We start from the raw sequence: 22,937 nt of genomic DNA, 5'->3' as shown, positions 1-22,937 counted from the left end.
AGAGATTTTGCCTCTGTCGAGAGTGTAAGGTCTTGTCCACATTAGTTCCAGAAAGGTCAGAACCTAAATTAATAAATTCACCTTCCTAAAAAGTCAGCTTCATTCTCAAGTGTTTAATGTGAACATACACTGGGGAACTGGATACTTGGGGACTGTTAATGAGTGACTGGGACTGTAGGGGTTTGTCTTCACACCAATTTGCCCTGGTTTAATTACTCCAGCACAAAGCCCTGTGAGGACAGTTTCATTTATTTAAAACTGATTAGATTGGTTTACCAGGCCTACATTAATTCAGGTTTGTTCTATGTACAGCTGCTGCATTGCTATAACTATATCAGGTTATATAATTAAAGTGGTACAATCTCTCACTGAGGTGCAATTTTATTGGCACAAAGGTACTTCTGTTGGCAAATAGGAATAAACTATACTATCAGCAATTTTTTTTTCTCCAGCATCCAATGGTAGAAAAGAGCAGAAGGATTTTTATTTTTATAGCCACCCCTCTTCCTGCCAAAAAAGTAAAATCATTTTAAAGTAGTAGTAATTTTACTCCAAAATGTAAATCTTGGGGAAATTTATAGGCACATGAATAGCTAGGGATAACAGTGGGAACTCTTCTGAAACCATATCTGTATAGATTCATAGTATAGTCATAGATTTGTATAGCAGGGGTTTATGGTAGCATACATATTTGTTGTATGCACTTACACACCTCTTTTTCTTTGAGGACAAAGCATTTTACAGATATGAATTAATTAAGCCTCAAACATTATTGCAAAGTATACTTATTTATGTTCAATGATCTAACCAAGGTCATAAGGTTGCAAAACTTGCTCTCCTATGCTCTAACCATAAGATCCTGCTGCACTCCTCAGCAAAACACTATTAGAAATATTCAAAGATATTCAGCTTTTGAAAGAAAGAAGGAGCTGTGCATAATCTTCCCTATGCAGACCTCATATCTGGACAGCAGAGAAACAATCATTTCACACACCAGCATGTGGTATTCTAAACAAATATGACAGAATTCAGCTGCTGTGACTAACAAAAACACATTCTAATTATAAATAAAAACAGGGAAATCACAGTGGTTAGAGTAGATATGAGGACTTAACTTAGAGATGTGACAGCACTCAGGAAAAAGGAGTTTCATTCCTTTTTGCAAAAGTAGCAGTGGCAGTAATTACCAGCGACTTTGTGCACCTCAGTAAACTTAGTGAAGGTCTGTTCTGAAGACTAATCTGAATGGTGGTTGGAACAGGTGTTGAGATCCTGTGAACAGCATTTTAATAGGGAACTTCCTCGATACTGCAGAACACATATCTGAGTTGGTTTTCCATTACTGCCAGCATCAGTGAGTACATAGGGCTGGCAGATCATGAGTGGAGGAAAACAAGACCCACCTTATGAGGTCCAAAGGAAAAGGAAAGGAGGATGAAGAGCATTAACCTCCACTGAGCGCATCTGCAGATGCTTCCATGCAACCAGGGGGCAACTTACATCTAGTAATGCAGACAGTGATGGGGGAAGGGACAGGAGGGGACTTTCTCATCATTTTTGCTTTCTTTAGGAAAGTGGTTTTTAACCTTTCTAGACTCAAAACACCCAAGATACCCCTCCATAACTGTTGTGGACTGATTTGCACCATATGTAACAAAAATATTACACTACCTAACTCCTTGCAAAGGGGCCAGGCAGTGGGAGCAGAAGAGAGGCCTGAGCCTGAGATCGTCGTCTCACACTTCAGGGGCAACCTTAAAAAAAAAAGTCTTGTGGAACACAAAGGTACTCTGGCACCCTGGTTGAGAATCACTGCTTTAGGGATGGAGGAAACTGAAGAGACCAGGGCAACTGAAACCCAAGAAAATTCTTGTGATAACAGTGATACTATTTCTACAATTTGCTATACCTTTCCAGTTGTGCTAAACTGCTTTATAGCTAATGCCAAGCACAGGTCTACCACCTGGAGTCAGAGGTAGGTTCACCTACTGCCATTGGTTGGCTCTGCAAAGACCTTTGTAAGCCAGTTTCCCCTATCTTCAGCTTTTAACCAGCCTGCTCTGGACTCTGAATGCATTCTCAAAATGTGTGATACTGCTGCTGGCTGATATGAATTACTGTATTCTAGTTCTCCACTGTAGTTTGGAGCATTGTCTCCATAGCAAGCATATGGGGTATTATAGAATATCTTTTATTTAGTCAGTGAAATCTGAAAGGGTAGATGCTAAAATCCTTGTGTGAAGTTAAGTGCAAGTAAAACCCAGTTAAATTAGTAAGCACCAGTCTTAGGACTTAATTAATCAGTTCTTTTAGAATTAAATTTATTTGCACTTTAGGAAAAAATGCAGTCATCAAGCTTAGAAAATCTGTTTCTAACTAGTATGTAGTAGCAGCCACAGACTTAAGTAGTGGATAAGGCCCATATGCCCAGGCCAACAATTCCTGCCAGCCTGGAATTTCTGTTATTTTGCAGACAGCCCATTCCATGAGGCCTTGTGCTCCTTCCTCTTGTTCAGCCTAAAATTTTTCACATCCATCTCCAATCTCTTATAGACCAAATTCCTACTGACAAGAATAAAAGGGTATAAACTACCTATACCTAAATTTATGCTAGCAATCAGAATAAATTCTAACCAAGAGAGGAGGGAGATTCTGGAACAGCCATCAAATAAGAATAGTAGAGAAGCTATTTTTTGATGAAGCTTGATCAGCTTCTGAAAAGGAGTCATATGATGTGACAGCAGGGGACTAAACTTAATGACCCAGTAGGTCTTTAAGTCTAGTCTGGGCATAAGAAGCAGAGCCTGACCAGTGGTAGAAGCTTGTACAATTGCATGTGCCATTTTCTTCAAAATATTTTTCTCTTCAACTGAGGATAAGATTCTGCATAGTCTGTACTATGTCCATAGGGCCTTGCTCAAACAGATGGCGGCTCTACTTTAATAAAAGCTTCAGGACTACCCTCTCTGGTCCAGCTTCATTAAGCCCCCCTATACACCTTGCCAGCAAAAACCCCCTGACCCTGGAGATGGTGACTGCTGGGATTCCTAAGGCTTGAGGGTTTTATGCTAGGGGTGCACCCCTGCAGCTGAGAGCCCTGTCAGCTAATGGGGCTCCCAGCCTCAGGGGAGACCCTGCTACATGTGTAAATTATAGCGCAATAGCAACCAGCTATAAAGTTAGTACATATTTCTGAGGTCTGAGTTCATAGCTGGTTGGAGTTTTTTTATGGTGTGATAGATACTTTACACATGTAGCTGATCTCCAGGTAACTGCAATACCTGCAAACTTTAACAGCGGGCCTAAGGCTCTGTAATGGCTTCTGGTGATATAGGCCCAGGTGGCAGATGAAAAGTTGTGTCAGTAAAACTCTCCCTTCCCTCATGGGGAAAAAAGACAACAAGGGGATGCATTTATTCACCACATCCTACTGCGCATCCCGTTGCATATCTTTAAAGATGCATCACCTAGCACAGTGATTCTCAGCTGGGGTGCCATAAGCGCCTCTGAAAGGTGCCATGGAGTGCGAGGGGATAAGCAAAGGCTTAATGTTCTCCTTGCCTGATTGCTCCCATCCCCCACTGCCAGATCCCTCTACAAGGATGTAAACCCTGCAATAAATAAATTAGTTTTTAAAATGGCGTACTGCTCAATTCATAGAAGGTATGGAGGAATGTCTCAATTAAAAAAAGGTTGAGAACCACTGATGGGAACTGAGCCAGTAGAAGTGATCCACCTCCTACCCTGATGACAACTACAAGCCCTTAACTTTCCAGAGCTACTATTTTACTATTCTGTAACTTTTTAAAATCACTTTTAAGATGAGATGAGTGCAGTTACTTCTACCTAATCACAAGTCTGCATCTCTACCTAGATATTTTGCTTCTAAAAGTATAAAAAGGAAGGAATAAGTACAAAAGGGAAGCATTAGTGTATTGAAGTGCACTATTTATTCAGATAAAAGTCAACTGAAATGGAGAGCGCACATGTAAAAACTGCCTGTGCAGGATCGGTGCAGATTCAACCTTCAACATCTTACACACCTGGAATCCATACTAAATTGTAATAATACATACAGGCTAAAACAACCACATAAAGAACAGAGAACTTCATTTTGTAAAACTACAAGATGTCTGATGGTTAGCAGACATGCACATGCTGGTATTCTGCTGCAAGTCCTCCAAAGCCTGCGTAACCTTTCACAGGGGTGTGAACCCTCCAGATTTAGTAATCACAAGACATTTCCATATCTGTATGTACACAATGCAGAAAGCTGCTCAAATCACCTCACCAGCAGAGGCAGAAAACAATAGCTCGTGAATGACAGACAGAAGTAGTGTTTGAGGTGTCTAAATCCCCTTAAGTAGTGAGAAATGTCTTAGCTGAGCTAAACCTAGGCTACTATTTATATAGCTCTTCATACCTCCCACTCTGGGTCCATACCTCCCACTCTGGGTCTATTCTTCCTTTGCTGCTTGAGGTTAACTAATAAAAATACTTAGAGTAGCTAAATCTATTACAAAAAGAACAGATGCTTGAGAAAGAGAACAGATCCCAAACATTTGATATTTTCCTGAATATTTGCTCACCATCCTTATTTTGTTAGGGAAAACTATAACACACACAAAGCTAGATTTAGCCACACACTGAATCCATCCAAGTTTTACACTACACAATCTGTAGATGATGATTTTTGGGGCATCTGCAGCTTGGCACAGCATGGAAGCCAAGCAGATTTGTTGCTGAACTAGGCCATAAATTATTAAATAATAAATACATTTAAGAATAATGCTTACATTTTTCTCTTGCGCAGCAGCTGCTGTTGCCTTGTTGCCGTGCATATGGGTGATTGACTGTCTTGCGATTGGTTAGTTCAATGTACTTGCACTATTGGTTATGCTTTAAACTGCATCGCAAACTTGAGTTGATGGTGAGATTTCAGAAATAGGTGTGTGCATTTTTATCAACCCCAGGCAAATTAAAGCCATCACATTTCAGCACAGCCAGAATAAACAACTATAGTTAATTAAGATGAGCTATGAACACAGTGGAAGAAAACAGTGGTTGCAATCACTGCTGTCTTACAGAACCGTACAGGATTCAGCCTTATAAGTTGGAGGTACTCAGCATCGTTATAATTATTTTTAATTCTGAAGCTATATATTGACTATCCCTCAATAAGAGGATGATGTCTGCTGCAGGGGAGGGAAGGGGTGGGGAATAATGGTGAATTGTAAGGTGGCTGAGGAGTCCAACCCATGCTCTGCAAGTTTTTCCACTGATATGATAAATGGTGCCTTGGGCAGGGAGGGAAAGGGGCACAACTATTGGCCAGGATGTTGTGTGCTTTCCTTCTTCCTCTGCTGTTTCTCAGCTTCCTGAGCAAAATGGTTCTCTTCAAAGTGGGCAGCAGCTTGATGTATGGTGCAGCGCCATTGAGACCTGTTACCAGCCAGCACTTCCTAATTTGTAGGGTTGATGCCACCCTTCTTAAGCTATGCTTTCAGGGCGTCATTGTAGTGCTTACTCTGTCCTCCATGGGTCCTCTTACCATAACTAAGTTGAGAGAAGAGGACTTGCTTCAGGAGATGAGTGTCAGCCATCTGCACATAGTGGCCAGCTCAGAGCAGTTGATGTTTCATGATCTTTGCCTCAATTCTGGTTATGTTAGCTGCAGAGGGTGCTGGCATTGGTGCAGTGGTTTTCCTATCTAATGCAAAAGATCTTCCTGAGGCAATGCTGAGGGAACCATTTCAGGTGCTTAAGATTGCTTCAGTATATCACCCACATCTCATATCCAGAGAGGAGCGTGGGGACAACCACTGCATTGTAGACTAGGATCTTAGTATCTACCTGCAGATCTGTGTCAGCAAAGACACAGCGAAGCAGATTTACAAAGGATACACTGGCACAGCAAATTCTATGTTCCATTTTTACATCAAGACTGACTGACTGGAAGAGGTGATTGGCAAGGTATGGGAAATGCTTGATGTTTTCCAGGGGTTCTCCACCAACTGTAATTTGTGGGCGAAGGAGGGGTAGCTTGTCTTGAGGTAGGCTGATGGAGCACCTTGGTCTTCCCAATGTTAAGGGAGATTCCCAGGCTGTGATAGGCACCTGAGAAAAGGTCAAGGGTAGACTGCAGATTGGTTTCAGTGTGCATGAGTATAACAGTCATTAGCATACTGAAGGTCGATGATGCCAACCTGTAACTTTTGTTTTGCTGTGAAGGCACCTCAGGTTGAAAAGCTGACCATCTGTTTGATACTTAACCCAAATTCTGGGAAGGTGGTGGTCACACATGAGAAAAATCACACCAAGACAGATGGAAAAAAGGGTTGGGGCAATGACACAGCCCTCTTTGACACCAGTACAGATGGTAAATGGGTCTGTCTCTGATCCACTGCAAAGGATTGTGGCAGCCATCCCATCATGGAGTAGGCGGAGGACACTGATGAGCTTCAGTGGACAACCAAACTTAGCTAGCACCTTCCACAAGGCTTCATGATTGAGAGAGTTGAAGGCCTTGGTTAGGTCAATGAATGCCAAAAACAGCTCCTGGTGTTGCTCTCTACACTTCTCCTGGATCTATCATGTAATAAAAATCATGTTGGCGATACTCTGAGATGGTCTAAAGACACACTGGGATTTTGGAAGGACATCTTCGGCAAGGGGGAGGAGGAGGTGCAATTCAGTAAGAATCTTCCCAGGAACGGAGAAGAGGGCAATGCCTCAGTAGTTCCCACGCACTGATTCGTCCCCTTTCTTGAAGATGGTCACAATATTGGCATTCTTTAAGTCAGGTGGAACTTGTTGACCATATGTTGATGACGCTTTTGCATTAATACTGTTCCACAAGCTTTGAAGACTTTTGCAGGGATGCCACGTGGGCCTGGCACCTTATTGTTCTTGGTCTGAATGATGGCATGCCAGACTTCCTTGACAAATGGGAGATCAGCAAGAGGTTCTACTGCTGGGTGTTGAGGGATGGATTCGATGCCAGTAGCCAAGACCTCAGATTCATGGTTGAGATTCTGAAGCTATCAAATGTGCTTTCATCATTTGTTTTCTAGTTCAACTTCAGACAACTGGGTCAAGCATTTTCCTCTGAGGAACATTTGGATTTTAGTTCTGAATGAATTTGCAGTCAACCCTTTCCTGCCTGCTCCCTTTCCCAACAGCCCTCACTGTATTTTCTAGTTACATGGTAACTTTAAGATCTGAGAACACAAATTCGTATTGGCTTGGTGTTGGTTTCACACACTTTATAATAACCTGTGACCCTGTCAGAAGCAGAATTGCAGCATTTACTCTCTGAATCAGATACAACATTTGTGTATTACTCCAGAGAAAATACTTTAGTGGGAGAAATGTTAGTTCTGAAGTGTCCTGTAATGGGGAAACACCTCCTGCCCCTGTTCCACAGCAAGGACACGAGCACCAGGGAAACAAATTTGCATGGACGTGGAACTGGCCAGCCATACTCGCTGAGAGTGACTGTAGGGATTCTGCCAGGGAAGGGAGATGACTCCCCAATGAGCACTACAGTGTGCACCAGGAGCTGGCTCTGATTGACCCATGGACCCAAAAGGCCAGAAGAAAAGCCAGGTGGTTCACTTCCCCCGTGGAGGGTAAAGTGTGCAGGCAGGCACAGGCTGCAGCCTGGTCTGTGTGGAGGCACGGAGCAGAGCCAGAGCAGAATCAGCAGCCTCGGGAGCCCAGACTGGAACCAAAGACCAGAGCAAGCCAGTAGGAGAGCCAGCACAGTGAGTCCAGGTGGCAGGCCAGCTCTGAGTGGCTGGATTAGAAGTCGAGGCTGGGATAGGGGAAGCAGGGGTCAGATAAGGAACCCTGCTAGAGAGGATGATTGCCTGAAGTGAAGGATTGATCATCCGGTAAGGGATCAGAGAAGGGAAGAAAGAAAAGAGTCAATTGAGTAAGGAGGAACCGGTGTGTTGGGCTGACATGAGCCAAAAGTAAGCGGTTAGAGAAAACTCTGCAAAGTCTTGTGATCAGGGGGTTAATTAATTGAGAGTGGGCCTGCCCCATGGAGGGATTTATGTAAGGACTGATTGAAGGCAGATAATTCCTCCATGGGTGAAATGGTTTGCGTAAGGACTGATGATCCATGATTCCTCTGAGGGAAAAATATACCCGTGAAGTTGAACTGAACATGGAAGGCATTGCTGACTGTGGCGTATGCAGGACTAGACAAAGTTGTGTCAGCAAGCACAGAGAATAAAAGAACTGGACGCATTCACACAAGAGATATAAATATCAGCCTGGCCAGGTGTGCTGCTCCCAGTGCTGCTGGAGCTGCTCAGGTACTGCTCAGCTATCCCCACTTCTAGTGGTAACTCCTCTCCTTCCCCTACTCCGTCACTTTGGACAGCAGGTAGCGTGGGGAAACAACGGTGGACGTGGGGATGCATGCCAGATGCTACATGACCAGCAATGCAGGGGGAAAGCTGCAGCTGGATAGCTTTTGCCCCAGCGTGGGGCTCCAGCTCCGACCCCCAGCCACCTTCCACTCATTCCATCAACCCGGCACAATGAGCAGCCACCTGAGGGCAGCCAAGTGGGTGGAAGGCGGCCAGGAGCTGGAACTGAAGTCCCACACACTGGAGCAGAAGCTGCCCAGCTGCAGCTTCTCCCCCATGCCTGGCTGAGTGTGTGATGCTCAGCATGTGTCCTCACAGCTGCTGCCAGTTCCCCATGCTACCTGCTGCCCACAGCAGTGCAGCAGTGGAAGGAAGAGGACAAGGAGGGGGAGAAGCAGGAACCACCAAGCAGTACCTGGGCAGCTGCTGGGAAGCCGTGCGTGTTGCCAGGGCCGGGGCAGCGCTGTCAGCAGGCATGGGCAGGAGTGCAGCGTGGCTCAGTCCCACGCAGAGCACCGCTGGGGCAGCTGTGGGCTGGATTGCGGGGAGGGGGCCTGCAGACCACAAGCCAGCTCCTGGGACCCAGCTCATAGGCAGTCCACACACATGCATACCCTCACTCCCTCCACACACCTACCCCCCCCACCCCACAATATACAAAAGTAAGACTTTACTTTGAGCTATTATGCAATTGCCTCTATAAAAAAAAAACACTCAAAAAAACTAACTAGGACAAAATTATTTTTTGAAATAAAATTAAAATGTTATAGTAGATATTTGATTTTTAGTATATGGTTTGTCTTTTATCTAAAATTTGTTAAAATGATATCTTCTGAAAGATTGTATGCGCAGCCCGTGACAGCTCACCAAAACTCAGGTGTCCGGCCAGCCAAAATAATTGCTCAACCCGGACTTAGTACTTCATGATGTTTTTAAGGTCTTGTCCAAAAGGCTACTTCAGCGTAGCCTTTTGGACAAGGCCTTAAAAACTGACCCTACTCAATGTCTTGTGTAGATGTTAAAAACTATTAGTGTGTTACATTTTAGGTTTTAATCAGGAACATTGGAATAAATTTCCCCACATGTCCTACTACACAGTGTGCTGGGCACTGACCATCTGCCATCACCCTACACATGAAGAATCACTGCTATTTAGAGCCTCTTTACTTGAAAGAGGCTGTAGAAGTGTAGTGCAAGTTATTATGACTGTTCTTTATCCATAATATAAACCATATTTACCTTTGACAAAACTTTATTTAGAGTAATTTGAAGTGCAGTTTAAAACTATATTCTACCTTCAATGGTATAAATATTGAATACAGTAGCAGCCTGCATCTTCAAAAATTCATTCAATCACTGTGTCTGATTCTACATGCATGCATCTCCTGGCATAGTGCTCACTATATTAAGCACTAAAACTTATGTTCTATATGTCAATGGAATAATATATGGGGCCTATTTTTTTTAGTTTAATTAAAGTTTGCTTATAAAGGAAATATATAGCAGCTAGATAAATGTTTGTAAAGAGTATTCAATCAGATATATGGACTCAGTTTAGCAGCACTCACTTGTACTCATCATAAACCTCCTGTTTGGGAAGAGATGTCTCTGGGTGCTCCTCCAAGGTATTCCGAATCCAAGAAAAAGCATGCATTTGCTGTGCACGGCTTGATGACATTGAGATCTGATCACTACTGAAATGAGAAACAATTGTGTTAAGAGAGAATTCTGTACTATTTGGTTAGCATACTTAAGTGTTCATATGAGCTAGAGACTCGCATGAAAATATATCATGGGGAAGGAAAGGTTTCTCATAAATGTAATTCTTAATATTTTCCCCACGATAGTCTTCTAAAAGCTGTTTCTGCCTGAATAACAGCAGGCATCAACAAAACCAGAATCTGTGTGGGTAGCGTTGAAAGAAGTGATCAAATGCATATTGAATTATGCACCTTCAGCATAATTCCCTGCTTCACTGAGTTCTACAAGCAGGGACGTTTCAACAGAATGGTAGATGGCAGAAAGAGAGGGCCACTTCAGATGTGTTCATGTACCATAGCCTATATGCTGCCACCGCAAGCCCCCACTGCTCTGTGCACAAAGTCTCCCTGGCATGCCAGCAGGGCATGTGAGAAACTTTATCCAGAATTGCTCCTCCCAATGCACAGCTTGGAACGTCCATGACTCTTACACTGTATAAATCAGGGTCCGGAGATGACATTATAGGTAAACACCATTAGAGAAGGCTAATGATTTACCCAAAGAACCTTTCCTGCCTAGGTCCTTAGACCTACACAGCTACAACTTAAACCCCTTAGAGAAGACTCTGTATTCCTGAGAGATTTCTGTAATGCCAGTGCAGCAATTGGTGACTGACTGCAAAGAGTAACATGCAAGACAAGCAGCATGCAACCATCAACTGCAGCACTGTTCAGACCTCTAATCAGTTCACAGACCTGCTGCTTTGCCTACTGCATGTAGCAGGGCTGACGCACATGTTCTCTGCATGTCCACAAACTGTGGAATTTCACACAGCCCATCATGTTTAAAAAGTTATAGTCATCCCTCAGAGTTCCCAAATGCCTTTTACAATTGGTCTCAAAGTTTGTAGAAAAGTCTAGCTCATCAGATTCTCCTGCCTATCAAATTTGAAGTGGATTGATTCTTGTGATTCATTCTTAAGTTCACCAGAAGATAGAGCCTAATAAAACACTCTTAACTGGAAAAATTGAGTCTCCTAATAATAGATATATTCAAGAAAACAAGCATTCACAAAATGTTTACCCATTCTAATATCCACCCTCCCACACTTGCAATGAATATCTGTATGGGGGAGGAAAGATTAATATGAGATGTCGAGTGATTTCAGGGATAGAAAGGATCTAAATGAGCACATATTGCCAAACTTATGATGAAGCCATAATCACTCTACCCTCTTCTTTAATATTTTAAGTGCTATATTACAACCTGCTACATAAAAATTGAGGAAACAGCACACCTGTTCCATAAGCAAGCATTTAATCAAAAAGAACTCCCTCATAAATCTCTCACTACACGAGCCTCATATTTACAGTTTACTTTTTATGCATCAGATTTCCAAAATTCAGATTTTCTAAGGACTTATTTCTCTGAAAATATTTTTGAAAGATACTAGTCTTTAAAAAGATCCTACTTCTGCCAGAAACAGTGCATAAAGATGTATTTTAGAGATAATCTCACTGGAACTATTTTAGTATTAATATTAAACACACGCACGCACACACCTTTTCTCTCCATTGCTGGGACCCGAAGGCAGTTGAAGATAGAGGTAGAGTTTCTCTAGGTCTGTAAACTTCTCAACTTCTTGCTAGATAATGAGGATTTGTTGTTTTGTTTTGTTTTAAAAAAGGATATGATAAGTGACAAGAATGATAGATGAACAAAATCCCACAGTTTTCAAAATAATCTCAAATAAAATAGCATAACATTTGGCAATATAAAAGTATCAGGCTATAAGCTATTTGGGACAAAAGGCAATTTTCAGTTTTGTATTCGCATAGCACCTAGCACAATGACATTGTGGTATTGACATTATTTGTATTACTTACAAATAGGTATGAATCAAAAACATCTCTAACTTTAATTAGAAAAGAAAGAAAAATACCTTTTGTAACCAGAAGTTTCATTTTAAATCTTTCATTATGATTTCAACATCTTTGAGAACTACATATAACAGCTCTTCAATAACAAAGCATGATTCTTGGACTGAGCTGTACAATGATATCAAAAGTAAAATCCAGCAGACTGACAAAAGCTTTTCTACAAAATACATTTCCATCTACCCAGTACATGGTTGTCACAGGGTGATTAAATAGATATGGATGGTAACCCCTTCATCTGGTATAAATTGTTATGGCTCCATTGACTTCAGGATAGCTCAAAACCTTTGAATAAGTAAGATAAGATATAATCTTACTGGACACTGTCCATCCTCAGCATGAGCAGCAGGGTGTGATATGATGCTATTTTGAAGACACCAACATTTTGGTAATCACAGTGCTACTGGTCCAGCTGACTCAACTCTGAAATACTAGGAAAGTCAATCCTGACAACCTGGATGACATGTCAGCACATATGGCTCCTAAGGAAATACTGACATCTCACAGCAAGGTACAAACTGATTCCTTCAAAAGAAAAAAAAAATATGTGCAAGGTGAACTTATACTGGGTTTAGGTGTAGCTAAACTTCAATCACCTGTTTTATTTTAGCAGCCTACTGCTAAATAAACTAGACCTGTGTATCAGCAAACAGCACTGAGGTAACTGGAACTAGAGTGTTTTTTCTGAATGAAACACTGCTCTGTGATAAGGCCAACTTTCTTTTCCTTGACTGCTGCTTCACTTTTAATATAATTACTTTTCCTTTAAAAAATGCACCCAGAATATCTGCTTGTTGCACCATTTAATAGTGAATGAAACTGAGGAAACAAGAAACTAATGAGAATTTTGTCCCTAAATTCAGGTGAAGCTGAGATAAAGCTTACGGAGCCAAGGGGTCAACACCTCTGATAACTTACAAAAGGGGATATTATGAGGTGGATGACCACAGTATCTATTTTGCTTTGGAACTGGTACATAATTAACATCAACACAGTGTTGAACAAAAATTAGCTTGAGAAACATGCTCTTCTCCTCTCTGCTGCTCTCTACAAACAACATATTGCAAATCTCTTAAGAGGCCTGAGCCACTAGAAAATGAAAACAACTGAAAGATACTGAGCTGTATGAGGAAAGGAGCCCAAAGAACACAGGAGGTTTGGTAAAGGCGTTTATAGACATGCTCTGGGAAGCTGGGAAATGGGGGCACTTTAATTAGCGTGACTCCAAAAATCACACTAATTAACATGCCCGGAGGACCACATGCATCAGTGTCCCCATGCTGAAAAATAGCAATGGGGATGCTTTAACTACAGCTCACTAAATGAGCTTTAAAGTGCCCCTACCACCACTTTACAGTGTGGGGACACTGATACACATGATACTAGAGTCTGCTGGAGCGTGATAATTACCATGCTCCAGGAGACTGGATTAATCGAGTCTGCTTCAATGCACTGTAATTACATTTGCTAGACTCTACTCACATTTGTTAGACTTTTCCAGTCAATAACTTTACACAATAGACATTTAAGATAGTGAAAAGGTATTTAAATCCAGAAACTGCAGTGTGTTTGGCCCACTTAGAATAATCTCTCAGAATACCTGAAAAGCTAAACTGTATTTAAATTAGCCTACTTCATGCTGGTAAAATCTGCAAACAAGGAGTTTTAAAACTTCTTAAGTTTTTCATTCTTCTCCAGCCCATGGGGATCACCCCCAAAGGCAAGTTCAGATTTAATAACACTTATCCAATCATAACAACTATAAGAACTTGTTGAGGTCAGTGATGTCACAGCATAAATGAATTTGGTCCCAAGCTATTAAAGATGCTACACTTTTCCAGCAAACTTCTAACAATATGGACAAACAATCAAATTAAAGTGAGTTAAGTGGGGACAAGGAATGAAATATTTCAGGAATGAAACTGGCGTAAATTGCTCCTGTTTCACATTCACCTACCAGGAGGCAGTTGCCAGCAGGTTAACAGTTACCATCCTTCAGCTGTTTGGGGATAAGTTCCTACCTGTTAGGTTGCTTTAATTTGTCCATAACTTCAGGCAGTATTTTTATTGGGGAAAAACTGTTTTCTAACACTAGGTGATGGTCTAACGAAAAAGAGGTAGTTCATAGATTTTACATACTTGTGTGTTGAGTTAGACCAATGTGCCATGGTGACAAACTGCCCCATGCCTCAGGTTTCACGAGGCAGTCAAGGTTCTTTGGGTGAATCTGATGTCTTTTATTAGACCAACTTAAATAGTTGGAAAACAATTTTTAAGCAAGCTTTCGGGTTCAAAAACACTTTGTCAGGCTGAGGAAGTTTCTGCAGTTGGTGCGTGCTCTTCCTGGATGGAATGAAAAGTAAAGAAGCCGGAGGCTGGGCTGGTATGCATACAAGATAGGCAGTCAGTGAAGATGTAGACTGAGGAGTCAATGGGTGAGAGACAGGCTGGGTGAAGGGAGAGAAGAGGGATGAATAGTGAAGTACCTGGGGAGTCAGATGTCAGGCAGGTTATAATGTGCCATAAATCCAATGTCTGTATTTAGTCCATGATTTTTAGTATCCAGGAGGTTGACGAAGTGGAGTTCACAGGCTCATCTCTGGGAAGTGTTTCAGGTTTCATGAGGCATGTTGGTCCCAAACCGGGAAGAGCTGCAGAAGTGACGCACCTGCTTGCATTCATGTAATGCAGGTAGGTGCACCTTTATGCTGCAGCTGCTTCTCAGTTCAGCTCCCCTATGCCTCCTCAAAACTGAGGCACATGGTGCAGTTTCACTTTGCAGCATGGGCAGCAGCAGTAAAAACTGCATAGCCGCACCTTGGCCTGCCACCTCCCTTCTCTTGGGCCTTGTATGTTCTTCTGCCCCCCAGTGCTCCCCATGCTTCTTCCCTGCTAGCCAGGTGTCCACAGACTCTGCCCATTAGGGCTGGAGGTCAGGGAGGACTGCCCTGGGGATCTAAGGGAAGAATATGCCCCGGTGGTTCCCAATTCCCACCAGTGACCTGGAGATGTGTGGGGAGTCCACTGCTGCCCTGTGAGCAAATGTGCTGAGCCAGGCAGAGTTAGGGGAGCACTCCCCACCAGCACCCTGAAGAGGTAAATATAATATAACTGTAATAAGATAAATATTTAATAGTATATTAATTAATAATGTTTGTATTATAATATTCCCAATATATTTATATTAGTTTATTAAACAGGGTGCACTTAGTTCTGAGAAGATTTGGAATGGTACTTCAAGTCTAAAAAGGTAAAGAAGAACCACTGAGTTAGACTATGGAAAAGCCTAGGTTTATCATAAGGAAATCTGGAAACTGCGAACTGCCTTGTCCACAGTAGAACACATTGTCTGTCATCTGATAAAAACTTAAAGAAACTTCTTTTTCTTTTTTTGGCAGAAGCTTTCTTCCTCTTTTCAAATGGACCCTTCCTTCATCTCTGCTCTTCTCAGACCCAGACCTAGACCCCAAATCTGCAGCAAGCCCAGTACTAACAAAACAGTTTTTCAACCTGAACCGCTCTGGTGAACTCTGATAAATGTGACCCAGACCAACTGCCACTGCCAGAAGTTGAAGGTGGGGAGAAGCACCATCTCAACAGGTCCAAACAACAGGCTAATAAGCTGAAACTCCCTTTCTGCACTTGAGCAGGCCTGTTCAACTGACAGCCCACAAGGACTTCCCCATCTCTGCTCCAGTAGCAGCAGCTGCCCCCGCCAGCTCTGGACTCTACATCCCTCTGACCTCTACTCTTGACCCACACCATGAGGCATGGCAGAGCAATGTAGCACAGCCACATGTCCAGGAAGCCCATGGAAAGGGCATTGGTGTAGTGCAGCAGAGGAGCCCATGCCCAGGAAGCTAAAGGTGGGGCTGGGACCCCTGTGCCCAGTGCAACAGTGGAGTGTGAAGTGCGCACATACCCAGCACAGCAAGGGGGAGAGGTTCTCAGGGAGAGGGGAAGGAAAGGGTGCCTGAATGCCTCATGCAGTGAGAGGCACCAACATGCCCAGTATAGCTGAGTCAGGGAGTGTCTGGGGAGCCTGTGGCCCATGTCGGCATGGGCCCTGCGGTGTGTGGTCCCACTGGTACAATCTGTGGGACATGAAGCCCCCAGCAGCTAATAAAGTAGACACCTCTGCTATAGAGGATAACATCCTTCTAATCTAAACAGAACTGAAGCACTAGTGCTGTGCATGCTGCACATGCTATAGCTGTCCTGTGGACTAGTAACTTCAGTGATCACTGCCATCAGTCTAGGCATACCTCTCCAGTACTGACTTCCTTCTAAAGGTTAAGGAGAAAAATCTTAGCCTTCTTACTAAGTGATCAAAAACTAAGTAAACCACACAATCAAGTTCAAGAGTTGACTCAATATGTGGAGCCAAATATAACAAGCAATGTTATACTAAATGAGAATCTACTTTTAGACGTGTTTACTACAGTTAAGAGGATGTCACAATACATTTTTAATGGATGTTTACACCAGAATTCCTACTAATCATTTTTTCTGGCTTGCACAGCACAAACATTTCCTTAAGATCTTCTAAAAACTGACTTAATATGTCAGGATGCAAACAGCCCTGCAAGGTGCACCAAGCATAACTGACCTAACTCTTGACTGTAGTCTGATTAACCGTTGCTTTTTAGTAGCTGCATACTGCAGTCTCCTGCTGCCAGAAGCCTAAATATGAGTGACCTTATTACTATCTTCTTAGTCACTTCTCCTGTGTCCTAACTGTAGCACTGGTCTTACATTAGACAGTCCCTGCTGCAACAAGTCTAGTATCAGTGCCAAGCACAACAGTGACTGCAGCTGCACTGGTACCTGTGATCCTGGCTGGAATTAGGTGCTACTCTAACACAAACAATGAATATTACAGAACACTTCACATTACTTAAACTGTTGGTGTATTTGCTAGACACATTCAAAGCACAAACCAAACTGGCAAAGATGAATGTCTATTAAGGCAGTAGTAGCATCTTTGCTAGGTGAATAGAAGAGAAAGATCTGTTCTACTCAACTACTGGAATCAAAGTAACCTACTAAAATATATCATTTCCCTCCAAATGTGCTTCTTCTTACGCTCCCTACTGCTGTCAGCATTAAGGTAATGTTGAGTAGCACATGGCACTGCTCTGGAACATTCTTCAGTTTCATGATTAAAGGAAACTGAGCAGACAAAAAATATGCATCTTTTGCTGCTATATACTTCATGGGACTATGGACTCAGATGGTGTGAAGATATGTCTAGTTATCTGAGACAGTTTTCTCAACAAAATTCAAAAGCTGCAAAAACTGCACATGAAGTTGAACATTCGAGTGAACTGGACAGATGTGCCCATACTTGTACAGCAGCGAGGGGAGAGAGGAGAAAAGAGGAGGGGTTTGCTAGTGCCAAAAGAGGAGGGGTTTGCTAGATCACAAAATGAAGTCAGTTGATGGCAATCCTATAAACCGGGGTGGTCAGAGTTACTCACCCTGGTAGCCACATTCAATCCTCCACCAAAGTTCAAGAGCTGGAGAGCAGGGGGGGGTCCAAAGAAGGGTGCTGAGCGACCCGGAATGCACCCTTTGTTCCCCTCCCCCACCCCCACTCCTGCCAGCAGCTATTGGGCACTGGCTGGAGGATCGAGGTGCTGCTGCCACAGCGCTGAGCCGCTGTGCCTTTCCCCGCGGGGAGCGTGCTGTGGGGTAAGCAGCACAACTGCAGTCCCCACCCTGGCAGCCCAGCAGGGATTCCTGGTAGGAGAGAGGAGGGCTGGCTTGGGGCATGTTCCCCTTGGGGAAAGCCGGACCTGCAGCAGGTGCTGGGCTGCACTGTCTCCCAGAGTGGTGGGGAGAAGTGGGCGGGGCTTTGGCCAATTACCAGAGAGCTGCATTTACTGTGCTGGCGAGCCACACATGGCTCCCAAGCCACAGTTTGGCCACCCCTGCTATAAACCCCTTCATACTAAATAAAACAGCCCACCCCCTATCCACTAGGGGAGATAAGGGAAAAAGCCTAAAGAGAACCTCCTAATGAGCTTGTTCTTCCATTAGGGAACTCTCACTTCGTTAGGCTCCAAAATGCTCAGACTTTCCCATAACAGTTCTCAGTTTTTCCATAGTGTGAACAAACTTTAAGTCATAGAGATGTGCCTTTTATATACTCCACTTCCATTTTCTATGACCCATTTTGATCTTGGCCTTATGGACAGAGCTATACTACATTTATAACTGACTGCACTATGTTAATGGTGTATCCTGTCTCAGTTTTATCACCCTAGTGAGATCTATTCCATTATGGATGGAGTGCTTTTGACCCCATTAGCAGGATGGACAGAAAAGCATTTGAAACAGAAGCTCAAAGCATAAGGAATCTGTTGTTTTGTTCCAAATTAAGCCGTGCAGACTGTATTTTGGCACTGCATTCTAAGGCAGTACTGAGGAAAAATGTTCTTATCCAACTGACCAAGTTAATCAAACCTACTCTAGACAAGTGAACTCAAACTCTTTACCAGATGATGCTAATGACCTTTACCTAAAAATCCAGGGTTTATGAGGTCAAGAATATGAACATGGAAACTGCTGTGATACTAACTTCCAGTTTTCTTATCAATTCCAATGCGCAGGAAGCAAATGATTTGCTAACCTGTTAAATTCTTCCTCTGTTACTCCTCAGTTCTGCCTCATACTGTGTTGTGTTCACTGGTTACATGTTTCTGCCTTTGCTGCTGAAGTCCCAGGGGGGTTCTTTTGGGTCCTTCACTCGCAACATTCACCTACTTTTGTGGGGAATCAGCTATCATAGGGTGGCATTTGGAGAAAAAAAATCCTTTTAAATACAGGTAAAATTGGGTCAGAAGCCTGAAACCGCTCACATGCAAACAAGTATGTAAACAAGTATGTGACTACAATAAACTAGGGAAACTCCTGAAAAAATTCAAACTATCCTTTGGCAAACAAGGTTCCTTGGAATAGTTGGAAAAATTCTTCTTTGCAAGTTTTTGGGTACAAATACCCTTCAAGGAAGAACCTTTCCAACTATTTGAGTTGGTTTAATAAAAGATACCAGATTTACCCAAGGAACCTTGTCTGCCTATGTCCTTAGACCAACACAGCTATAACCTATACCCCTGAAACTATCCTTTGAAAATTTCTCTTAGATCTAACCCTCTCAGCCATATGATTAATCAGATACTACATGAAGCATGAGCGAGCACAATCTGCTTTACTAGTTTATCTTCCACACAGATATTTCTGGGTGAAATTTCACGAGCTTTTGAACAGGAAACCAGAAGTAATCATAACAGTTCAACTGCTAGCTCTCAAATGAAATATATTTTTCCTGTCTTACAGAACATGTTGCAATCTCACAATGTTGAATTAATCCTGATTTACAAATAGCATACAGTTACTTCCTTAGTCCTTCAAAGTTTGACACCTGCCTATTGTGAGGTATTAGTGCAGCTGCAGTCAGCAAAGGCATTCAGGTACAGCATCTCTTACCTACCCGTAATAGGGGGAGCTGCTCAGAGGACATTCTGAAGACTCTTCCACTTCAGAAAAAGTATATCCTCTACTCTGAGCAGTCAAAATGTTGAACTACAGGTCATGCAGCACAGATTGTCAAGTTCCCAGACACCTGCCCAGAAACAATGGTGTGGAATCTCTTGTAGTAACTGGATTAGTTTTTGTTCAGGGGGTAAAGAGGGAGGCATATGTGCACAGATGCATGCCCATGTAAGTGGACTAGCATCCCGTCTGCAGAGAAAAAAAATCAACTAACTTACTATGGCATCGTTTTTGGTTTGGCTGACCATTCCTCTGACAGGGCTCTTGGAGTCTAGCATTCTTTGTTTACATTCATGTTTTAATCAGGTAAAAAAACCCAACAAAAACTTGTATTGTGGTAGTACATAAAAACCCAAGTCACAGACCAGAGCCCTACTGTGCTAGGTGCTATCCATAATTTAAATGTCATACCTGCCCTAAACACTTTATACAGAATACACTGAAATTAATCCTTGCTTTACAGTCCTTGCTATTAAAGTGCCTAATCCTATGAAGGGAGAGGCTGAGTGTACCAGCACCTATCAGGATCAGGCCTAAAACCAATAAGCAAATCCATAAAACACAGATTACAATTATAGCTGTCCAAGCAGAGTTCTCTCAAAGCTTTACTAAAATTATTTGGGTCTGAAGTGTATAGGCCAGTATCACTAGTTCATGTGATAAGGGCACATGTACACTTGAAATGGACCTGGAATAACCACATTCTCTTTGCATGGGATACTAAACATAGGATGGACAGTAGCTATTTTTGATCATCACCATATGGCTAACAGTGAGAAGAGGGCTCCATAGTCCCTGCCAATCCCCAAAACCATCAAGTGGCTTTGCAATAATTTAACAGTTTATAAAATTATAAAAATGCAACTTACCAAGATGCAATCCACTTTAGATTGTACAGTTTTGCTACATGGAAGCAAGAGAAAAAGAAAAAACTCAGATTAATCTATACAGAAATATTACATATTAGAAAAGCTAAACAGCGATAATGTAGCAGGTATCTCATTATGGGGTAAACTGCCGCAGTTAAAGTTCACCTTCTGCTTGATATGCATACGTGATTTTATTTTTTATACACATATACACACATATACCCATAGATACACACATATACGTATACATATGTATACATATACATATATATAAAATCACATGCAAACACACACAAGTGCTAATAGGAAAGAGTACAAGCTGTAAAAAGTAACAGTGAAAGTATTTCTGGACTACTACTAAGCAAGTACTTGACTAATAGTTTCAAAGTTCAAGACTTTGCTCCTTCCGAAGTCATTGGGAACAAGATTTACAACAAAACATTTGTTGCTGCCTATTTTGATCAAGTATCTTTCTTATGCATAGGTACAACTGCAGGGAAAATGGACAAAACCAGCAAGTAATAGATTACTTAAATCAACAGTAAAAAACAAGAAAATCAAAAATGGAAAACAACTCTGCCAGCGTTTTTGTGCTGGAGCTAGATTTAACTGAAGTAACATCTACTCCTATGGCAGATGTACAGAGATCAGTGAGTAACTGAATGTATTACACTTCCTATATGTGCTGCTTATAAACAGGTCTGATTTAGGAGACCAAAATGGCATGGCAGAACTAAAATATGGTAATCCTCCCTAACTCCTGGAGAAAGTTTATTTCTACTATTGACCTTCAGGGACATGACTAGCCAATGCATGGTACCGAGATCTGCTCCTCGACTAAGATAAGCTTCCACTAACTTCTTGGGCAGGGGTGGGCAAAATATGACTCGTGGGCCACATCTGGCCCGCTAGGCCACTCTATCCAGCCCAGGGCACCCCCAAAATTTCAGCAAATTAATTTTTATCTGCCCCTGGTTGCCTGTCAAAGATGACAGATGCCAACAGCAGTAGGACCCAGGGGAAGTCATGGCAGTACCCTGCAACAGCAAGGCCCACCCAGCCCTGGGACCATGGGACTATTCCCGTCTCCCTGTGCTGAAGCAGGAAATTCAGGTAATAAGGGGGAGGCAGGGGAGGACTGCGGGCAATTGCCCCAGTCCTCAGGGCCGGGCTGGCTCCTGCTGAATCCTACCATCATGGCCATGCAGCCAGGAGCCATGTGGTCCAGAAGCCACCGGCAGGCAGGCAGGAAACTGGTGAAAGCGGGGGTGGAGGTAGAAGTGAGGTGTGTGGGAGTGCAGGGCCAGTGAGGCCCAGAGCATGGCGGCAGGGGTCTATGGAGGACCCCGTGCTCCTGCCATCCCGCTCTGGGCCCTGCCAGTGCTGACGCCGGGCCCTGTTGCAGGCCCCACGCTCCCACCAGCTGTCGCTGCGCTCCCACGCACCTGCTCACTGCCACTCCCCCCTATCCCAGCTCTGTGATAGGGTATCTGGGCTGAGCAACAGCAGCGTGGGACAAACTGCTTCTCAGCCTAGGCAGAAAGTGGCCCCTCCCCCTCCTGCTGCCAGCACTTTCTGGTGCAGCTGCTTAGAGTCCACGTGGAGCTGTCTTGCATCTCCACTGTGTCACCGCCACCTTTGGGCTGGCCCATGGGGCAGTGGTCACAGCACAGAGCAAACACAGGATAGGTCTGCGTGGACTCCAAGCAGCTGCACCAGGAAGTGCCAGCAGCACTTTTCCCTCACGCTGAGCAGCAGTTTGTCCTGTGCTGCTAAGCCCGGGCTCTGCACTGGCTTCGGGCTCACCCATTGGAGCTGAGCAGCAGCAGTATGGGCAGCAGCGGCTGGGCAGAAATTGCTGCTTGGAGCAGGGGAAAGCAGCCCCTTCCCCTTGCCAGGCAGTTTCTGCTGTGGCTGCCCAAAGCCCATGCTGTTCTAGGCTGCGATGTGGCTCCTTCACTGTCACCTCTGGACAGCAGTGGTGATCGTGTGGAGCAGCCGCAGGACAGCTCACAGGTGGTGGTGAAGGAGCCACACCACGGCCTAACACATCACGGGCTCTGCGCGGCCGCAGCAAAAACTGCCTTGTGACAGCGAGGGGGAAGGGCCACTTTCCCCCATGCCAAGCAGCAGTTTTGTGCCCAGCAGCTGCTGCCACTGCTCAGCCCCAACAGGCAAACCCAGAGCTGGCAAGGGGTGCACAGGGTCTCTACTGCTACCGCTGCATGCAGCCGGGTGATCCAGAACAGGCAAGGGGCATGCTGGGGCTGCACACTACTGGTGATGGTAGGGAGGTGCTGCAGGGTGCTTGGGCTCTGGGCTGTTGTGGGGTGGGTGCTGACTAGCTCAGGAGGGCGTGTGCGGGGGGACTCCCATGCACACCCCACATACCCTCAAACTCTTCCCACAAACCCTACAGCCACCCCCACCCCCCACCCCCACACACAGTCACACACCCCACAGATACTGTATCCATACACACATCCCCCCAC

At 43.7% G+C, this 22,937-nt stretch overlaps 1 protein-coding gene across 2 annotated transcripts in view; it reads right to left on the bottom strand.

The window, feature by feature from the left end:
- The window catches only part of RFX7 (regulatory factor X7), an 81,739-nt gene that overhangs the window by 15,251 nt on the left and 43,551 nt on the right, over window positions 1-22,937 (bottom strand). The window contains exons 2-4 of one of the 2 annotated variants that reach the window (XM_019533523.1): window positions 20,446-20,479; window positions 11,645-11,727; window positions 9,950-10,075 (exon numbers count right to left, since the gene is read on the bottom strand). In XM_019533523.1, coding sequence (XP_019389068.1) covers window positions 9,950-10,075; window positions 11,645-11,727; window positions 20,446-20,479 — 243 coding nt within the window. The remainder of the gene's footprint in view (window positions 1-9,949; window positions 10,076-11,644; window positions 11,728-20,445; window positions 20,480-22,937) is intronic. The other variant, XM_019533525.1, reaches the window with a different exon arrangement.

Source organism: Crocodylus porosus, unplaced genomic scaffold, assembly GCF_001723895.1.
Source record: "Crocodylus porosus isolate Cpor-Errol unplaced genomic scaffold, CroPor_comp1, whole genome shotgun sequence".
Lineage (NCBI taxonomy): Eukaryota > Metazoa > Chordata > Crocodylia > Crocodylidae > Crocodylus > Crocodylus porosus.
The sequence above is the reverse complement of the archived record's forward strand: the minus strand, read 5'-3'. Positions and strand labels throughout refer to the sequence as shown.